The sequence below is a fragment of the Nyctibius grandis genome, chromosome 23, assembly GCF_013368605.1.
Source record: "Nyctibius grandis isolate bNycGra1 chromosome 23, bNycGra1.pri, whole genome shotgun sequence".
In the NCBI taxonomy this organism is placed as follows: Eukaryota; Metazoa; Chordata; class Aves; order Nyctibiiformes; family Nyctibiidae; genus Nyctibius; species Nyctibius grandis.
This window is the reverse complement of record NC_090680.1, coordinates 1,890,966-1,909,370: the sequence shown is the minus strand read 5'-3', so window position 1 is coordinate 1,909,370 and position 18,405 is coordinate 1,890,966. Positions and strand designations below refer to the sequence as shown.

The 18,405-nt window shown below is 47.2% G+C and overlaps 1 protein-coding gene across 1 annotated transcript; it reads right to left on the bottom strand.

The window, feature by feature from the left end:
* Window positions 1-376: 376 nt before the first annotated feature.
* Window positions 377-18,348, bottom strand: LOC137672961 (uncharacterized). The gene is made up of 20 exons (XM_068417420.1): window positions 18,173-18,348; window positions 18,024-18,080; window positions 16,337-16,374; window positions 14,950-15,090; window positions 12,850-12,912; window positions 11,555-11,675; window positions 11,034-11,126; window positions 9,835-9,995; window positions 8,680-8,765; window positions 8,382-8,465; window positions 7,111-7,173; window positions 6,892-6,969; window positions 6,718-6,806; window positions 5,935-5,971; window positions 4,531-4,679; window positions 4,252-4,314; window positions 3,854-3,929; window positions 3,116-3,200; window positions 2,858-2,945; window positions 377-2,318 (listed from the first exon to the last, which is right to left on the bottom strand). The coding sequence occupies exons 1-20, from the start codon at window positions 18,326-18,328 to the stop codon at window positions 2,208-2,210; spliced, it is 1,839 nt and encodes a 612-aa protein (XP_068273521.1). The 5' UTR covers window positions 18,329-18,348; the 3' UTR covers window positions 377-2,207.
* Between the last annotated feature and the right edge of the window lie 57 nt (window positions 18,349-18,405).

Sequence of the window (18,405 nt, the reverse complement as noted above, 5' to 3'; positions counted from 1 at the left end):
AAATGTGCACTGATGGGATACCAGTTTAGGGCAAGGGAGGAAGCAGTGTGCAGAAAGACAGACTAAGTTACTGTCAGTCAGTAAAAGCTCTGTTCTTTCTTTCTTCCCACTGTTAGCAGGATGCAAGTATTATTTTTAAAAAACAACAAACTCTTTACTAGCTCCTGTCTCCCCTCCTAGCCCCCTGAGCTCCCTCACTCTGCCCCGAGAATTAACTAAATACTGAAATGATAATTTTAGGGTACTGTATCATTTAGGAGGGGATTTGAAATAACTTCATCTAGCATGATGGTAATTGAATATTTTAAACATCTCTCTCTAATCCCTTGAGTAACAGCATTAAATTAGCAAATATTCAGCCATTTCCAACAAGCAGTAACATTCCTGGCAGGTATTTATTCTTGTCAAACACTTATCAACTCCTTTATTGCTATACAGTTTGTTTCAGCAGTATTTTACTCTAAGGTAGGTTGGTATTGTTTAATAACTTATCATTAATAATAGAGGAAATACTTTGCTTTTAAACTGTTCTTCATAAAGCTGAACCATACTAGAATCTAGTAAAAAAAAAATAGTTGTGGCAGTATCGCATAGAGGAATTGGAAGGTAAAAGACAATCAACCATATAATTAATTTAATTGTGGATGCTGGTGACTGCTGATGGTAGGAGTTGATGCTTTAACTCAGGTCATTAAGGAGGAGATGACAATGCAATGTTCTTCTACTCAGATGCCATCTGACTTAACTTTACTAATGGCTAAAGTGCTAGCTCTGTTTAAAGAGTGGATACGTATGGGGGAAAAAAAACACCAAAACCAAACTGTACTGGGTTTGGGAGAAACTGCAACTACTTTCTGTTCCTTCTTTCCTTCCAAACTAAGACTACAGTGATCTTCTCTGCTCCTCTTCTCCAGCAGCCTGATCCCAAACCCAGGATACCTGATGTAGTAGGCAACAGGAGCTGCCTCTGAGCATTAAACCCAGGCTACTCCACAATGAACACAAATGCTTAGCTTTGGTTACTCCTAGGCCTTTTCTGATCTTTCATGTGGCCCTAGTGCTGCTGGCAGGACACAGGTACTTGGGAGTTTACAGACAGTACTGTGGCTTAAAGCCATGTCATTATGTAGTATAGCCTCATCTTTAATCCATGTTCTTAATTCTACCTTCATTACTTCAGAAACATTTGGGATAAGCGGGGGTTGGCTTCTTGTCTAGAGCAGGCTCTTTGCTGCAGATGGCTTTGTGCAACACCATTCCTGCACCCAGCTTCAATTGTTGCAGTAGTTCAGTAGCATCTAGAAATTTCACCTGTTTCCAACAGCTGGCTCAGCACCCCTTAAACACCACCTCATTACCACATAGTTTCCTCTGTGTGGACCCCTAACTGATAGTAGGCTTATACTTTCCAAGGCTTAGCTTGAGAAATAGATGTGCAACAGAAATGAACCAGGGCTTTGGGTCATCGAGTTGATGATGAGGGTTCATGCTCTGCCTTTTCCTCCCCTTGCACGTAAGGCTGAAGGTAGGTGGGACTGCTCACACAGTGAACACACCCATACTTTGTGCAAGTTAGACTGACCTTCCACTGTTTGCAGCACAAGGGACAGAAGCACAGTGACACTTCCATAGCTACAGGTTTTCTATGTTGCTCTGAGGGACTATCTAAGGGGCCAAAGACACACTACCTAACTGCAGGTGTGTTAAGATCCTACTTTTTCCAAGGGAGCTAAGCATTATTTGCTGCCTCTCCCCCTCAAAACAGTATTTTTGTTATATCCTGGACCAGGAGGAGTTCTGTGAGAAGGTTTAAGGCCTAGAGATCGCACCTTTCCACGCACAGCAGTATGAACTGCTCACATACAGTTCTGTAGATGCAATTGTCTTCCATCTATCTTTACACTGGACCCCTACATGGAAAGAAGTTGCAGGAGATAGTTGCAGCTTCCCCTGTTGGCAAAAACACAGCAAGCAACGAGCTAGCACAGCTGGTCTCCCCAGTATAAACTGGACCATCCAATAACAAAGAGGGAACAGAAATGAGATGTGCTCAGCATCAGTGCCTGCTTAGATCAGTGTTCCTCCTCATTCTTCAAAATGGGCTGCTACTAAGCCTTATTCAGATGAACATTGAAAACAAGTCCACTCTAATACTTGGTGAGGTCAGACTAAAAAAGACAGACTTATTCCCCATCTTGGTCACTCTGTCACGCGAGGATGTCATAATAAATGGATGGTTTTTTGGTCTGGTAACGGAACTGCTCTAGCTTCAGGCCGATCCTCAGAAGAACAGCTTCATCCCACCATTTTGCCATGACCTGGGAGATGACAAGAGAGGCAGAGAGGAAAAAAAAAAAAGAACATCATCACATACAGACACTCTTGAAAGCCCTGGAAAACATTATTTTTTCCCCAACAGCACCTAAAGGACACATGCTTTTCTCTTTTACCCCAGTTAAGTATGGCATCACTGCATTGGGGATAAAGGCAGCTGTGGGACTTTTAATTACATGACATGGACCTTTCATCTACATGAGACCTATTTCAAGAGGGAAGGACTTGAAGAAATTACAGAAATAAGAAAAAGGGAGGGAAGAGTAGTGACAAATACTGGGTACTAATGCAAGCAGACAGGAAGACAGAGAAATCTATCTCCCAGATACCTGAAGAGTCCCTCTGCCATTGAGTGAGTTACTCTGAGGCAAATCTCTTCACCCACAAGTTAAAACTTTTATTACTAGTGCCTGGCAACTCCTCAAGTGTGCTGTGTCAAACAGAAGGAACCTGGTTATAGTGGCTCAGGACAAAGCCAGCTGGAGATTTTGTGACCCAGCATTCACAAAGAGCCAATACTCACCTGGAAGCTGATGGGAAGCCCAGCAGTAGAATATCCAATGGGGACCACAAGGCCTGGAATCCCAGTGAAGTTACCAAGCTGCATGAACCTGGGGGAAAAGCTGTCGTCAGCATTCCTGCCTTGCGACAGCAGCAAAGTCACCCTTTGTTGGGAGAGGCAGCTAGGATTGATCTCTCCTGCTCTACAGCCTGTGCTCCTTCAGTTAGTGCAGCTGTTCCCAAATTTTTGCTTCCATAGTGCAAGCAACACTCTTCTTACCTCATGGACTGGACTGTGAAGGACAAATCACTGCTCCCAGTCAAGAGGTCGGATTCATAGATTCTTGGGGCAGTGGAGGGAACAGCTGTGGAGAAATCACAAAATTATTGAAAGGGACCTCAGAAGGTCATCTTGTCTAATCTTCTATCTCAAGGACAGTCAGCTAGAGCAGGCTGCCAAGGACCATGTCCGAATGGCTTTTGAGTATCCCCACACATGGAGATTCCACAGCCTCTCTGGGCAACCTGATCCAGTGCTTAAAGAGCAAAGGAAGAGTCAGGCAGTGGGCAGTCTTCAAGGAACAGCTCAGTTCGTTAAAGCCACGTGTTTGATATACATTGGAGATGCAAACTCATGCCCCTGGAACGCAATCAAGTTGCTGGGATTTATCAATTAAGCAGTTAGTTTCTACTTAGAGCAAGAACATTTGCATACATAAGTAGATATGCAGTCCCTCCTGTATAAATGTGCTGGCTCTGCAGCTCCTGTTTCAAGTACCAAGAAGGAGTTTCTCACTGCCATGGATACAGGCAGTCTAGAAATACACAGCAAATCTAGACATACACAGCAGTCTTTCTAACCAGGCTGCATTATCTTCTAAAAGCTTGAGGCACACACAAAGTATTTGCACAAAAGTCACGCTCTTAAAATTGGGGAGGGAAAGTTAATGGAGTGACTCTTCTTAAAATGCACCACACAGCTGTTGGGGACCCGCTCTTTGGCCAAGACTGCCAATACCTGGTGTAAGGATACAGTTCACAGTGGTGAAGATCTCTCGCAAAAATCTCATGCTCCGAGTTCTCTGTCGATTTGCCTGCAAGCAGAGAGACTACTGTCTGACCAGGCCCTCTTGGTTCATGAGGCTCATGTTTGATGTCGACAGACTTTGCCCATCAGAGCCTATGCCTTTGCAAAAGGAGACACCATTCCTGCAGTTTGGAATCAAGATGCAGGACACCTGTCTGGGTGGCATGTCCTCTGTGGTGTGCCACCATTCAGCATGCTTTCACAGCTGAGAGCAGTACAGCTACATGATATCTTTCCATGTGTATGGGGAGGTTAAGAGAATCCTCTACCCTACCTTCACAGTTTCACTAGGTGCCTCCCTTCAGCCTTCACCACAGTCTGTTCCTTACCGTAATATAATCCAGAGCTGTGAACTGAGAAGCCAAGGCCAGGTTAGCCCGAGTGTCCAAATTCTGAAAGAGAAAACATCAATCATGGCTCTGCTTGCAAGAAACTGAATGTGACAGCCCAGGAGTTGTCTTCCAGGTCTGCTCTCCTCTATCAATATTCATCCAACAGGTGGTTTGTCATAGATAAAGCAGGAGAGCCTCAGGTTTCTCACTGACATGACACTTGTTCTGTATCAGCTGGGACAACTACTGCCACTGATCCAAGCTTCTGCTACTTACCATTTCCTGGAAATGTTTATTGAAGTCAGGTTGCAGGAAGTCCCTCATCTCACTGAGAATGCAGATGACATGTGCTACTTGCACTTCCTCCATCTCTGGAAGAGACACTTCAACCACGCTGGCTCCCAAACTCTGCAGGTGCTCCACAGCTGTGTACAGAGCAGGTAAAGCATCCCAGAGTTCACCAAACTTCATAGAAGGGCTGTGAATCCCCACCCCCTTGAGAAGTTAGAGACCCCATAGGCCATTACAAGGCAAGCATCTTCAGCGCATCATGTGGCACACAGACTGCTGCAGCTGCTTCTTGTAGGGAAAAGCCTTCAGCCTAACTAGATCTCAGTATCCCAACAGAGCAGGGGTAGGGGCTTGCAGACAGGTTCCTAACTTACCCACTATATTTCAGGCAAGTTCATCTCGTCCCTCTAGCCCCCCAGTTATCCCAGTGCTGGGATATTGACAGGGCCTGACAATGCTTCCCTGAGCACTTGACATGACCAGTATTCTATCAGCATAAAGTGATTATTTAGCATCATGAGATTCCCATTCAAAGCCTCTTCTGAACCATAATGGTAGAGGAACCTGGGGGATACTCCAGAGACCAGGTCAACAGTACAGGTTCACTAAATCCTGATGCACTTTAGCAAGGCTGAACACCAAGACTTCAGGAAAAGTGAATCTTTTGCAGTCTAAAAAGACTTTGACCCCAACTTCTTCATAAATACCCAAGCTTGCCTATTTCACTGGCTTATGGTGCATCTCTTTTAAGAAAACTCTACACGTGTAGAAGTGTGAGAGTCTATGGAAATAAGGAGGCTGAAGAAAATCCAGGCAAACAAAGCCTGAATACTGTGAACTATTTCAGCTCCAATGCAGAGGAGGCCAACTTACTACACCAGGCATTGTAGAGTCTTTCTCCCCACCCCCAAGTACTCACCAAGGTCAGTTTTGCTTAGTCTAAAATCTGACAAAGCCACCCTAAAGGCACCATTTGGCTGATTTAAAGGAAATACCAGAGGACTGGATACATCACAAAGACCTAGCCTTGTCTTTCCTACTGAACGTTATACTGCGAAACAAGTCCCTCCCTTAAAAGTCTTTTACCATTAAAGCTTGCAGATAAGTATTACTGAGCACAGATCTGTCTTTAGACAGACAGAAGCTCAGCACACTGGACTGCATTCTTCTGTTGCAACCTGACAAGCCTACAACTGCCGAGCTTTTTAACCCTCAGCAGTCAGGAGGGCTTCCCTCATACAAAGCTACTGCTGTTTGTCAGCCAGACCTCTTCAAGCATCTGCCTTTAAGGACTTCAGGCGAGATCTTTTTAATGCATACATAAGAGGAGCACCAAGTGATACCATGACATCAGACAGAATAAGAGACTTACAGACTTCTCCTCTTTACCTTTCTCACAGATGGACAGGACTTCAGCATCACATGCCTAGAGAATAAGAGGAAAGAACTAAGTAGACTTTAGTAACTGCCCTCCTCTCCTTGGTGAGCACACTCACCAGGACTTCAGTCCTCACAGAGCTTTCCTTGTTCCTGTCCATAATGGTAGTGAAACACAGCCCTCCAGGACTGCCTTAGGCCACCTGCTCCAAGAGAACAGCTTGCAGGTCACACCCCTAAGGAAAAGGAAAGGTCATCTTTTCCAGAGGAGAGGATATTCCTCCTCTGCACTGAGGCAGAGCCAGAAAGAGTCCTTGTTCTCCTCTAGGGAAGAAATCCTGAGCACAATCGTGGGGCTGCGTTACAATGGCCAAGCGGTACTAGCTTGCAAACCCAGTTTCTACATTTGAATGATGAAATACCACTCAGCAACTACAGCACTGTCACCAAATGGATACACTAGTTTTCCTCATTTGATTTTAAACTAACTACCTTTTGTAATCAGTTCAGAAGCATTGCTTCCAATAGAAACAGCAGTATGAGGCAGCATACTGCCATCAGCTGTACAGTCGTTACCTTTCCTCATGCTTCCAACAGACTTGTACTCAAAAGACTGCCTTAGGAAAAAATTTATCCCTGTCAGTGTTTTCACCCAGACTATATTCTCTTCCAATTATAGGACTAAATAGGAGAAGCTCTAATGATGACAGGCAAGAGAACAGTGAATGGACTGAATTCTTTAAAATCTCATTTTGCAAAGCAGCTGAAAGAGAGAGAGAGAGAGAGAACAGGCACCTTAAAAAATGTCCAGTCCACTCCCAGTTTTAAGCCTTTCAGGTCAGGAGCACACACATCAGATAGGGTTGCTTTGGGCTGTTTTAGTCCTGCAGGGAACAAACAAGAGTTCTTTTTTTATCAGGACACCTCTAGGAAGGCTCCTAGGGTCAGGGAGGGAGAGGGCTCACCTACCATATGGATAGAGCAGATCTGGCTCTGCAAGGACACTGTAAACAATGGCTGCATCTGCCACTGAGGTACAGATAGGGCCTGTAAAAGAGAGATCAGTTATAAAAATGTGACAAGGGGTAAAGAGGACCTTCCTCCCAAGGTCTTTTGTAGGCACAGGTTGCCTCCCCTGTGAGAACAGCACACAGCAAGGTCCCTGAAGTGGAGCACAAGCCCTCTTACCTACGCTGACTGTGGAGTAGGAGAGTGGCAAGCTGCCATGACAACTGATGCGCCCAAACGTACCTAGAGAAAAAGAAATGGGCAGTTAGCTGGATATCAGCAGTGCTGGTAAGGTCTGACCTAGATGGCTCTGGCGCACCCAGTCAGTAAGGAACACACCCCTGCCAGTCACGTTTATGTCTGCCCTTTCAAAAGCCCAGACACTCATCTTTCAATACCCTGTTCTGCTGACCACGATGTGTCTCATCAGTGAAACAGATCCATTCAACAAATAGTGAAACTGTTTTCCCCCAGAAGAAATTATTTAGTTGACAGGAAATATGTGCAGGGACATTTTGAAATACATGCATTTAAATATGCAGAAGCAGCATCTATGGTATGGAGGATGGAGAGGCAGAAGCATGATTATCAACAGCAGGAGATACCACCCCCTGGGAGATCTCGCCCACTTCACCAGTGAGACTTCATGCCTAACACCATCTTCCTCAGATGAATCAAGATTAATCAAGCTGATCCCACGTGAAGGATGGAAAAACAGAGTAATGGCCGAGCATCTGGTCTCAGATGAAGCAGCCGAGATCCTTCGGAATGATAAACCATTCCAAAAAGCCAGCATCTCTTCCAAGTGTCAATCCTGCCTTGCCACCTGCCATGCTGTAGACACTGCAGACACAGTGTCCATGCTGTAGACACTGTAGACAGACAGCATTTCTTATGTCTTCTGCACATTCCCCTTGATTACATTTAATTCTTACTGCAGAAACTACATTGCTACTTCTGCATTGCTACCAACACTGAGATAAGAGGCAATGGCTACATCCTGGTTTCATACAAGCCTATTGCCAGATTTAACTTTGGGATAGAAATCTGAGCAGCATCAGCCTCTCCATGTAATTGGGGCGATGGCAAACCATCGTGGATGGAGATGCTTTTCACCAGCTCAGTACAGATACCCAGCTATGTTGTGAACACCTCTCAGCAGAGAAGGAAGATTGAAGAGGGGCGAGTGGGTAGAAAGAAAAGCAGCACGCATGTTTTGTTTAGCATTTGACTCCAATAAGTTAGGTTTTTTTGAACATCTGTTCCATAGCCAGTACTGAGGCTACTGCCACTCTGCCAGTCCCACCCACGTGACTCGCAGGGTGTTACACTCCAGAGTTTGTCTGGTTGAGTTTTGCTTAACGGGGATTAACGGACTGTGCCTAACTTGTTTGTGGCATTCTGATACAGCAAACAAGACACACCCCCCCTCCACGATTAAAGAGCTCTACCTTTCAGCCCCACCACACCACACAACGAAGCAGGAATCCTCACAGAGCCACCTCCATCTGTGCCAATAGCCACCGGGCAGAGACCTACAAAAAAAAAACCCACATTGGCCTGTGATCAGAGACATCATGTTTTCCTGTCCATTCCACAAGCAGCTGTAGCCAAGACAGCACAGAGAGCTCCCTGTTCAGCCAGGAGTTCCCTCCAGCTTGCAAACCCCCTCATAAAAAGTGAATGCATGAGGTACTTGGCTCAGGACCTTCCTCCCACCACCCCTGAACTCTCTTTAGGACCACCTACCTGCTGCTACAGCTGCTGCTGACCCACTGGAGCTCCCACCTGTGAAGTGGTTAGGCTTGTAGGGATTCCTAGGGATCTTGTGGTACCTGAAGCAGACAAATAGTGTTGAATCTTTTCCTGGGAAGGACTGTGTGCACTACAGGGCAGGAAAAGATCCAGATGCACAGCTCAGGGATTCTAATCTCTTAGTAAAGAGATACCATTTCATCCCAGATAGTGCTAGAAAACAAGATGCAAAAACCACTTCTGCCTCAAGAGTCCAATCCCTGGTTACCATGAGCAGCCTATCCAAAAGAGACAGACTCAAAGCAAGAGAAAGGATGCTCCAGCTCTGCTGTCTGTGACAGCACTGTGCCATCACTGTACGCCACAGTAATGCAATTCCAAAAGGTGGAGCAGCTGGTGGCCAGCAATTCTTCCAGACAAGCAAGTCAGCATCCCCAGCTCTGCCCTTTAACCCAGAGCAGCAGCTCCCAAAGCCTCCAGTCTGACCACAGTCGCCAGGCACCTGCCAGGCAGCAGGGCATCCAGCCAGCCTCACACAGTGAGGAAACGCCCTGGCATGTTGTTGCAGCTGAGGGGGAGCCCCAGTGCCATCCAGCTGCACGTGCACGAAGCATGGCTCTGCACGTGGCTTATCAAGGCTGTGAGGACCACTGCTCTGGACCAGCAGTTCTCAGTTTGGCTGCAGCTGGAAAATTCACAACAGTAAAGCAAATTCCAGTGAACCTGTTTTAGCTAGGAATAAAACCACTATGTTCTCCTGAGATGACTGTACCTTTTCTCACTGTTCTGGGCCTTTAGCCATTACTGTGACTGAACATTAGATTACTATTTATTTGTTTTCCGTCACTGCTTTTGTCTACCACTCATCCTGTAAACATTCACACCTCCAGGCCTGTAAGGCCTGGCAAACCAAGTTCCTTACTTAGCAGACACCACTTGGATCCTCTCCTTCCTTTCAGAAGCCTTCAGACTTCCACAGCTACTCTAACCCTCAGATCTCCAGTGCTGGTTTTTCATACCCCCAGGGTTCTGCTTCCGTCAGTTTTATTCTCACATGCTTGCCTTATTTTTGCACTCTTCCCTGTCAGTTCTGGACAGACTTTTAGGTCTTTCTAGAGCAGGGGGAAGAGAAGGGAAAGGGATTTTTACCTGTTAGGGTTGCATCCAGTTGTTCCCATCCCTAGTTCATGCATGTTTGAGACCCCAATAATGATAGCCCCAGCCTCTCGCAGCTTCTTGGCCACAGTAGCATCTTCTGTTTCGGGCTCTGTCCCAAGATACGCTGTTCCCACTCGGTGATGGTAAGGTACCTTAGCAAGAAGACACCTTATTATTCAGCCTAAAACCCTGGCAAGGTAGGCAAGCACATGTGCATGCAACTCCACAACAGATCCCAGACGTTAGGACCCACGGAGGTAAATAAGGGCTAGGAAGCTTCACTCTTCAACTTGTCCTGTGTTGGTTTCCGTTAGGAGGGACACTTAACCCTTCAGTATTTGGTCCTTCTCCCATGCAAAGAAGTCCTTTTAATCCCGTGATACAGAAATGCAGAAACATGTAGATGGTCAAAAAGTCTGCCTCCCTGCAGCAATGCAATTGCTATGCCCAGAGGCTGCAGAACAGTCACCTTGGCCCCACAGCACAGAGGAGCTCTACTTTCCATTTTTCTACAGACAGAGCTGCAGCGTTTCAGATCTGCTGTGCTTTGAAGCAAGGCACCAAGATCAGACCAATGCCAAAATACCAGATGGACTCATTTTCAGGGTATGCTAAGTACTCTTCACTTCAACACAGCAAGGGAAGAATCTGTACATAAACAAGACTCCCACCCTATGGGTAGGTCTCTGCAGAGCCTACAACAGCTTGATGGCACTGCCAGGAGTATTTAGTGGTAACTGTTGCTAGGCCACAGGCAAAACTCCTTGTGAGTGGGGATTTTCAAAGTAACTTGCATTTTTCTGACACAAGTATGTCCTTTAAGGTACAGAGAGAGGGATGCTTTGCCAGTGGAGCAGAGTCAGTGCCTGAGAAACACAGACAGCTACACCCACTGCTACAGATGCGTTTATAGATTCTCATTTCATCATAAGAGGGACTGTTTCCCACCCCCACCCTCTGCTCCCCATGGATTAAAGAGATACAAGATATGGAACATGTCTGCTGTACCCAAGATCTGTCTTCACCTGGCAGAACTTGTTAATCCTACTCATTACAAACCCACATGCTACCTCTTATTACAAACATATTCTCAGGCTTCTGCTGAGGAGCTGGCCTTAAAACCTTGTTGCAGTGAGTTGTCCAGGTTGACCACCGACCGCAGGAACTGACAGCTGGACAAGGAAACTCACCACTTTGAACTCTTCTTTCAGACACACTGGGATGCCATCCAGATAAGACAGGGTACATTTATTCCTGTAACGAGCAGTGGAGGCCTCAGCCATCTGCACAGAGAAAAAAAAAAGTATGCGTTACATATATTTAGTTGAGCTGAAGGTCATTACCAGGATCAGAACAGATACCAAAAATGTCTTTCTCAGGCTGCTACTGAGCCAAACTGTAAAAGTTTCTTTCTTCTTCCACCATATGCTGATGGAAAACAACTACGTGGAAGCATCTATGCTAATGGACACCACATGAGCACAGAAGTCCCTTTTTAAACACAGTCATCCAGCAGAAAACAGATTGCTTTAATGCCACCTCTCTTTGAAGGAAGGAAAGCAAACTTGTTTGTAGTCCTCTACGCAAGGAGGGAGGAAAAATGTACCTATTTTTCTGTGCAATGTATCAGCAGAAGAGCATCTGCCTGTTCAATGGATGCTACTGCTCTTGGGGTGGCAGAGGCCCCTTTCCCACCAGAGGCAGACATTACCTGCATTATTTGCTCCTGGTCCCATTGCACTATCGCTCTGAGTGGGGGCGTGGATTTGTCGCAGTCCTCCAGCATGGCAATGATGTTCTTTGCTACTTGAGATGGCGTCAGCTTCCCACTCCTACGGGACAGGAGAAGTTGGGACCTAGTTACAAGACCGCCCACACCACACCCACACACAGAGTTTGTCTCTCATGTAGCAAGATGGCAGCTGTCACAGCTATAACCAAGAACTAGATAAGAATCTGTGTGTGGCGATGATTTCAACACAGTTGACACCATCAAGACAGAAGACTCCTCTCCTTAAGGGGAGAATTTGCCTACACAGCACGCCCCCAACCCTTAAAGTAGGGGCAGGAGCTAGAAGAGTTACCCAGATATTCCTGAACCACCAGATAAACAGGGAAGGACAGCTGACAGCTTTACAGAGAGCCCTCAAGCTCCTGAAAGCCGAGGCTATGAAACTCCCAGTATCATGAGCTAAGACCAAGAGGCCAGCCCCCTTTATACAGGCTTCCCATTACAGAGAAGGGGCTCCCAGCAGTACTGCCATAACCCACCTTTAACAAACAGGCCTTCCCTCCCTGCTGGCAAAAGGCTACGGTTACACCACGAACACATCTACCTCTGGCTGACACGAAAGCCTCACAGCCAGAGGATGCACCTGTAACATCAGGCTGCAGTGTCAGCCTTTTGCTCCAAGGCAGCAGGCAGAGGTAGCCCTTGAGGAACAAGTGCCAGGAGTGCAAGAGGATTTATCTGAGCGCTCCATTTCTGGCACATCTCCCAGAGGCAACCAGGAGTTACTGAGCAGCCAACAGCTCTCAGAACCTCAGAGTCAGGGACGTGCTTCCAGCTGTTCCCGAGCTGGACACATTTACTTGGTGAAAGCAGTCAAACTGCTCACAGGAGCACAAGCAGCTGGGGAACCAAGGGATACTTCAGAGACCCACAGTATGTGCAACTTGCATCATCCAGATGAACTTTCCTTTCCTTCTCGCTCCCGTGTTTGGGCAAACAAGGTATGTAGAAAACTCTCCCAGAGAAAACTGACAATAAGCCAAGGAAAACAGCATTTAAATATCCTTGCAGGGCTTGTAAAAGTTGTGCTAGCTCGCCCAGTTGGCCTTCCTTTGTTATTCTATTAGAGGGAAAGGACTGCAGAGGGTAACGCTAAACAGTGGTACCTCAAGGACAATCCTAACAAAGAGATGCCCAAGAGCCTGTGGAACAGTAGCAGCCCACAGCAGGGGAACGTGTGAGACAGGTTGTTCCGAGACCACAATTTCACCTACCGGTAGCAGTCCAGGTAGTCTTTGATCCCTTTGAAGCTAAACCCATTGCTAGCAGAATCAGACCTGCAAAGAAAGCATTAAAGGGGCAACTATGAACCGTCAAAGCCACCTCTGTTTAGACCTGCAGACTTCAGTATCACAGTCCAATGCAGGCTGGGTGTCACTCACTCACAGTAAACCTGCTGGTCACCACTTGGACTGCTAGCCTACGCAGCTCACACTCTGTCAGGCTCCTTGCACACATGCAAGACACCAGGTACACTCAGGGTGCCACAGAAACAAGGGGTCAGTCTTGCTGACGTGTTCTAGTTGCTTCATATTTCTATGGCAATAAAGCAGTCACTAAACCGTTCAAAATTTATTCCAGGTTTACATTTGCTACTCACCACTGCAGCATTACAGAATACCTAGAATATACCAGTAAACCTACTCCCAAGATCTCTCTCACGAGTTCGACCCAGAGATAGCCACCAGCGCATAGAGTGTGTGCTGCGGGAGGGGGAAAAGGCGCTATGCAGCACACGTAAGGACACGCATCAGCAAACTGCTTAAAAACTAAGTTGATGGCTCGAGTACGTAAGAAATAAACCACTTCTCATCACAACAGGATGAGCATAAAGTCACCTGAAGAGCTAGCTACAATTACTAATCCTGTGATGTCTCCATATCATCACCCAACCCAGAAGCCATACCCTAGAACAGGACAGCACATGGCACCATAACGTGCTGTGTAGGGAAGAGGCAATGCTCCAGTCACCTGCCCTGTAACAGTGTCCTGGTTTCGTGGGGATAAAATTATAGAATCAATTTTCTGTTACATTTTGTTACAGTTTGTGGCCAGCCAGGGTGATCAAGGCCATCAGCAGTGAAAGCCAGGGCAGCTGACCCAGGCTGGCCCACAGGTGTATTCTATAACATCAACGTCAGGTTCACTATAGAAGGGAAAGCTTGCTGGGGGTGGCTAGGGCCCTTTGCTCTGCTCTCCTCTCCTTCTCCTCAATAGTTACTATCCCTGGAGGGACTTGCCACCAGTCTATGGGTCAAGTATAATTTTGGGTCTTTCTGTATTAGTATCAATATTGGTTTTCTTATTTTATTAATTCTGTTTAAATTTCAACCCACAAGTCTCCCTCCTTTTCCCAATTCCCTTTCTCTGTCAGGGAGGGGAGATTGGGTGGTAGAACAACTGGTTATTGTTTAGCCCTGGGTGCAGGCTAAACAGAGACAAACAGTCACTGTAATACATCACTGGTAGAGCTGGGAACACAAGAACCAGAAAGCTGCACTCACCCTGACCAATGCCTGCAGGAAATACAGAGATATATCCCTCCCTCTAAAGTGAAGGAGCTGAAAGTTTTTCCTTGCTTTAGCTTAGTAACTCAAGCAGGGAGGGAGCTTAGTCTTGTTAAAAGCAGAGATATATACAGAGAACCCACTCTCCGAGACGCCGATGAAGCTCAGCTCAGACATCTTCAGTAACTACTGGACAGGTCCACAACTAAGAACAAAGACACATGGGGGAAGCATTCATAGCAGCCCATCAGACATCAGTGAGATGTGAGCCTGAGTAATGTTTCACCTGGAATCTAGTGGGATTTAATCAAGTACAGGCTGCAATCAAGAAGCTGAACAGGCTTTTATCCAAGCAACCTAAATAATAAAGCCTAATTTCTTGTGAATCGTTTCCTTTATAACCTGTGTTCCTTCTCTCCTCCAAGCAACCCCTGTCTTCTCTTTGAGATTCCTTGCAGGCAAGAAACAGCACACCTACAAACTCACTTAAAGGGATGTATGCGTTGACTAGCCAACCACTAAGTGCATCTGCTCTAATGGTGCAACCAGAGCCCTGGCAAGGGCAGAATTTGGTCTCTCCCCAGTAAGCAGGCTCCCTGAAGCTTGTAGAAATTTCACATTGCTTGTAACTATTGGTGATTTATAAGTTACAAAAGGAAACACGACTGACAGCACAATTTGCTTTGTAAAGTAGCTGGGCATGGAAAAAGATTTTAATCCAGATTACTGACAATGACAGCTTCTCACTAATGTAACAGTGCCAACACGCGTGTTCCTCCATTCCACTCTTACACGTCACATACTGACCTCGCATCTATCAGCTGCTCGATAACAGCCGAAGTGCTTTCAGCCTCAGACTTGTCTTCTGTAACCTCCACAGCAACCTCCGGGATAAACGTGGGATCTTCATGAATGTCAAGTGACCGCATGAGCGAGAAGTTGTTCAGCCTGAGAGAGAGAGAGTCACTGCTAGAGTTTGCAAGCCCTGCCATGACTAATTTTTCAGACTGTTCAGGGGGAACCTTACCCAAGAACATTTTGTCTTAGCAGTCTGCTCTCACAGCAGGGAGTTGCAACATTTACAGGATAATCTCTCACGTCCTTCCTAAAGGCAGTATGAAATCTATTCTGCTTGCTTAACAAAGCCTCCTACCTCTTGACATAAGGCCAGCCAGCCTCCATCAACCCAAGCTGGGAAAGAACTGGTGAAAGTTTTCCATTCACTTTAATTAGACGTATCACCCACAGACCAATAAAGACAGGAATGGAGAGGAAAATAAAAGGTGAAAGTAGTATAAGCCACACATTCAAGCACTAATTCTGTTAATACAAGCACCTCTTCAGACTTTTCCATGACTTGCTTCAACGCAGTTCGTGCGCAAGCAAATACGACAGGGACTGCAGCAGAAGTCCAGGGCTTGGAACATGTAATGAAGCAAGGAAATCAAGACCCTGTCATAGATGTCAAGGAATGGTCTGCTGTGTGACAGCAGTGGCACTTGTGTGAGTTTAATTCACTCAAAAAGCCCATGCCCCATGTAAAAATTCAGGGGTACCAATTGCATTTACTACAGTTCTCAGTGTCCTGGGATCTGCACAGATGACCCGTCAAATGATGGGGCAAACTATGTGAGTAAAGCGTGAGCCTGAGGTTCCCAACACCTCTTACCTGAGTGGCTCTTAGTGCAATGTACACTTGAAAGCACAGTTTCTAAACAAAAACATAAGGGCGAGAGGGGGAGAAAAGGTTGACCTAAAATACTGAATATCTTTAAAAAGAACATACTAAAACCTCTGAACTTCAAGTCTGGCTTCATTTCCCCACTACTACTATTCTTTTACCACTACTGATGATAAACACAGCAGATTTGCACATCAAGCTTTGAAAGAAAGACTGCTCTTTAGCAAAAGAACAGAAAGGCAAAGAGGCAAGCTGGCAAATTCAGTTTTATGCACCTGCGTGTGGAAAAAGGTTAATTTATTCTGACAGAGACCAGAGAAGTTTTAAAAAAAGAAAATAAAATCTAGTAAACACCCTCGATAAAATAATCTCACTTGCTCTTCACTCAAGTTATGCAGCTTCTCTCTTAGCAAAGGTCACTTCAGATAACCTGTAAGTGGTGTTCAATGCAAGCACCTTAAAAAAAAAAAGAAAAAAAAGAAGCTTGGAGGGATAAAAACTGCCCACTCTTACCTTACTAAAAGCGGCAGTAAGCAGATCTGTCCAAAAGCCTAGAAGAAAATAAGCAGAAACATTGGTTTGCAGTTAACTTTGACATGGACATCTTCCTCACTAGCCAAGGAATGCTGGATGTGCTCACAGTTGCTGCACTCAGAGGACCCTGGAGAGCATGCAATGCTATGTAGTAAAAACCAGCACAAACACTTTTATTTCAGGCCACAAACTCAGCCTGAAATGCTTCCCCTCCGCCTTTTATATAACTGTAAGGGTCATATTCTTCTGGCTCTCCTGCAGACACATGCATTTGTCCTTCCCTGACTCTGGCTGGAAAGCCTGCAGCTGTAGGCTACACCACTGTTAAGAGGCACCCATATAGTCCCCATCCATTACTTTCTTCATGTTCTGCAGATTTTGCAAACACTGGATAAAGTAGAAGCCTATTATTATTTTGTTTATCCCACTGTTAGGATCTTTCCTGTCACTCAACCAGCTCCTGCAGTAAACTGAGTGAATGGGGAAAAGCATGAGAAAATTAAAGACTCCATGGCAGCAGACAGCTGAAAACACTCTTTGGGTACCTTTGTTCCCAGAGTAGCAATACCAGCGGTCCCAAAGAGATCAGCCTCATTCCAGCCTGTCTCAATAGCTCAACGATGGACTTCAAAAACACGTTAAGGCAGGGACAAGTACAGTACAAGTCTGAAGCAAGGCTCACACTCCTAGATCCATAAAGCGATATGTTGCCTCACACATTACATAAGAATTACAGTCTCTTTTTGAAAACACACTGCTCCTAATCGACATCTAATCTAAGACAGCACCATTCTGCAGATTGAGAATCCCACGTCCCCCTGCAAGAGGGATGTCAGGGAAGGAAACAAGCCCAGGGCCACGCACCAGAAGCGGCCACAAAGCAAAGGTTAAAAAGGTATTCTGGTTGTTGTATCCTAGAAGAAAGCCACTTGCAAGGTATTCTCAGGAATAAACACAGCCCATCGCTCGTTTTCACTCCAGGCCCAACCAGCCACCAAGCTCTGTAACAGGTCACACTGCTGAAATGAGACTTTTGTGCCTAACCTTGACACTGGCTCAAAAGGAAAGGCCAAGCAGCAGCAGCAGCAACAAAATCCACCTGCTTTCAGACAGATGATGCTGCAAGGCACTCGCTGCCACGGGGACGTGAGCTTTTCCCCCCGCAGCACCCTGCCACACAGCAGTCACACCTCCTCCGCACCAGCCACAGCGCGAATCAGCCCACGGGCTCACAGACAGGCCGAAGCCAACCCGAGGGGAGCACCAGCTGCCTTCAGCGCCTTCCTGAAAACCCCACCCGGAGGGCTGCAGGACCTGAATCCCTTCTGATGGCAGCTGTATGCCGAGTTTGATGTCAGCTTCGAGCTCTCCACGCCCGAGGACACTCATGACACCCTCACCCAGAGGCCGGCTCTCTCTCCCCCCATGACATCCCACCTGGGGGACAGGGTGAACCCGAAACCACGCAGAGAGCCACAACTTCCCAACAATTCCCCTACAAACGCGGGTTTTACCTTCCCACCCAGACCCCCTCCCTCCGAAACCCCCGGCAGTCTTGGCCGGTATCCCCCGGCAACCTCGGGTTTTACTGCCTTGTTTACCCGGCTCCCGCCGCGCCGTCAGGTGCCGGCCGCGGGCGGTGACCCGGCCCCTCGCCCGCACTCACCGTGTTGGCCACATGGACGAAGAGCCGCAGCCCGGAGCCGCACAGCCGCGGTGCCCACTGCGGAGAGGAGGCGAGACGTGAGCGCTGGGTCCCGCTCCCCGCCGCCGCCCCCAGCCCGCCCGCTACCTCCCTCCCTCCCCAGCGCTCACGGGCTCCCGCGGCGGGCTGCGGCCCCGCGCCTCGGCCCGGCCCGGCTCCCGGCGGCGCAGCGCGGCCCCCGCGCTGCCCGTGTGCCGCCGCACGCAGCACAGGGAGGCGGCAGCGACCGGCAGCAGCACGAACAGCAGCAGCAGCAGCGGCGCCATAGCTGTCCTTCCACCGCAACCCGGCAGCGACGGCGAGCCCTCCCGCCGCCGGGGCGGTGCTCGGGGCTCGCCCCGCC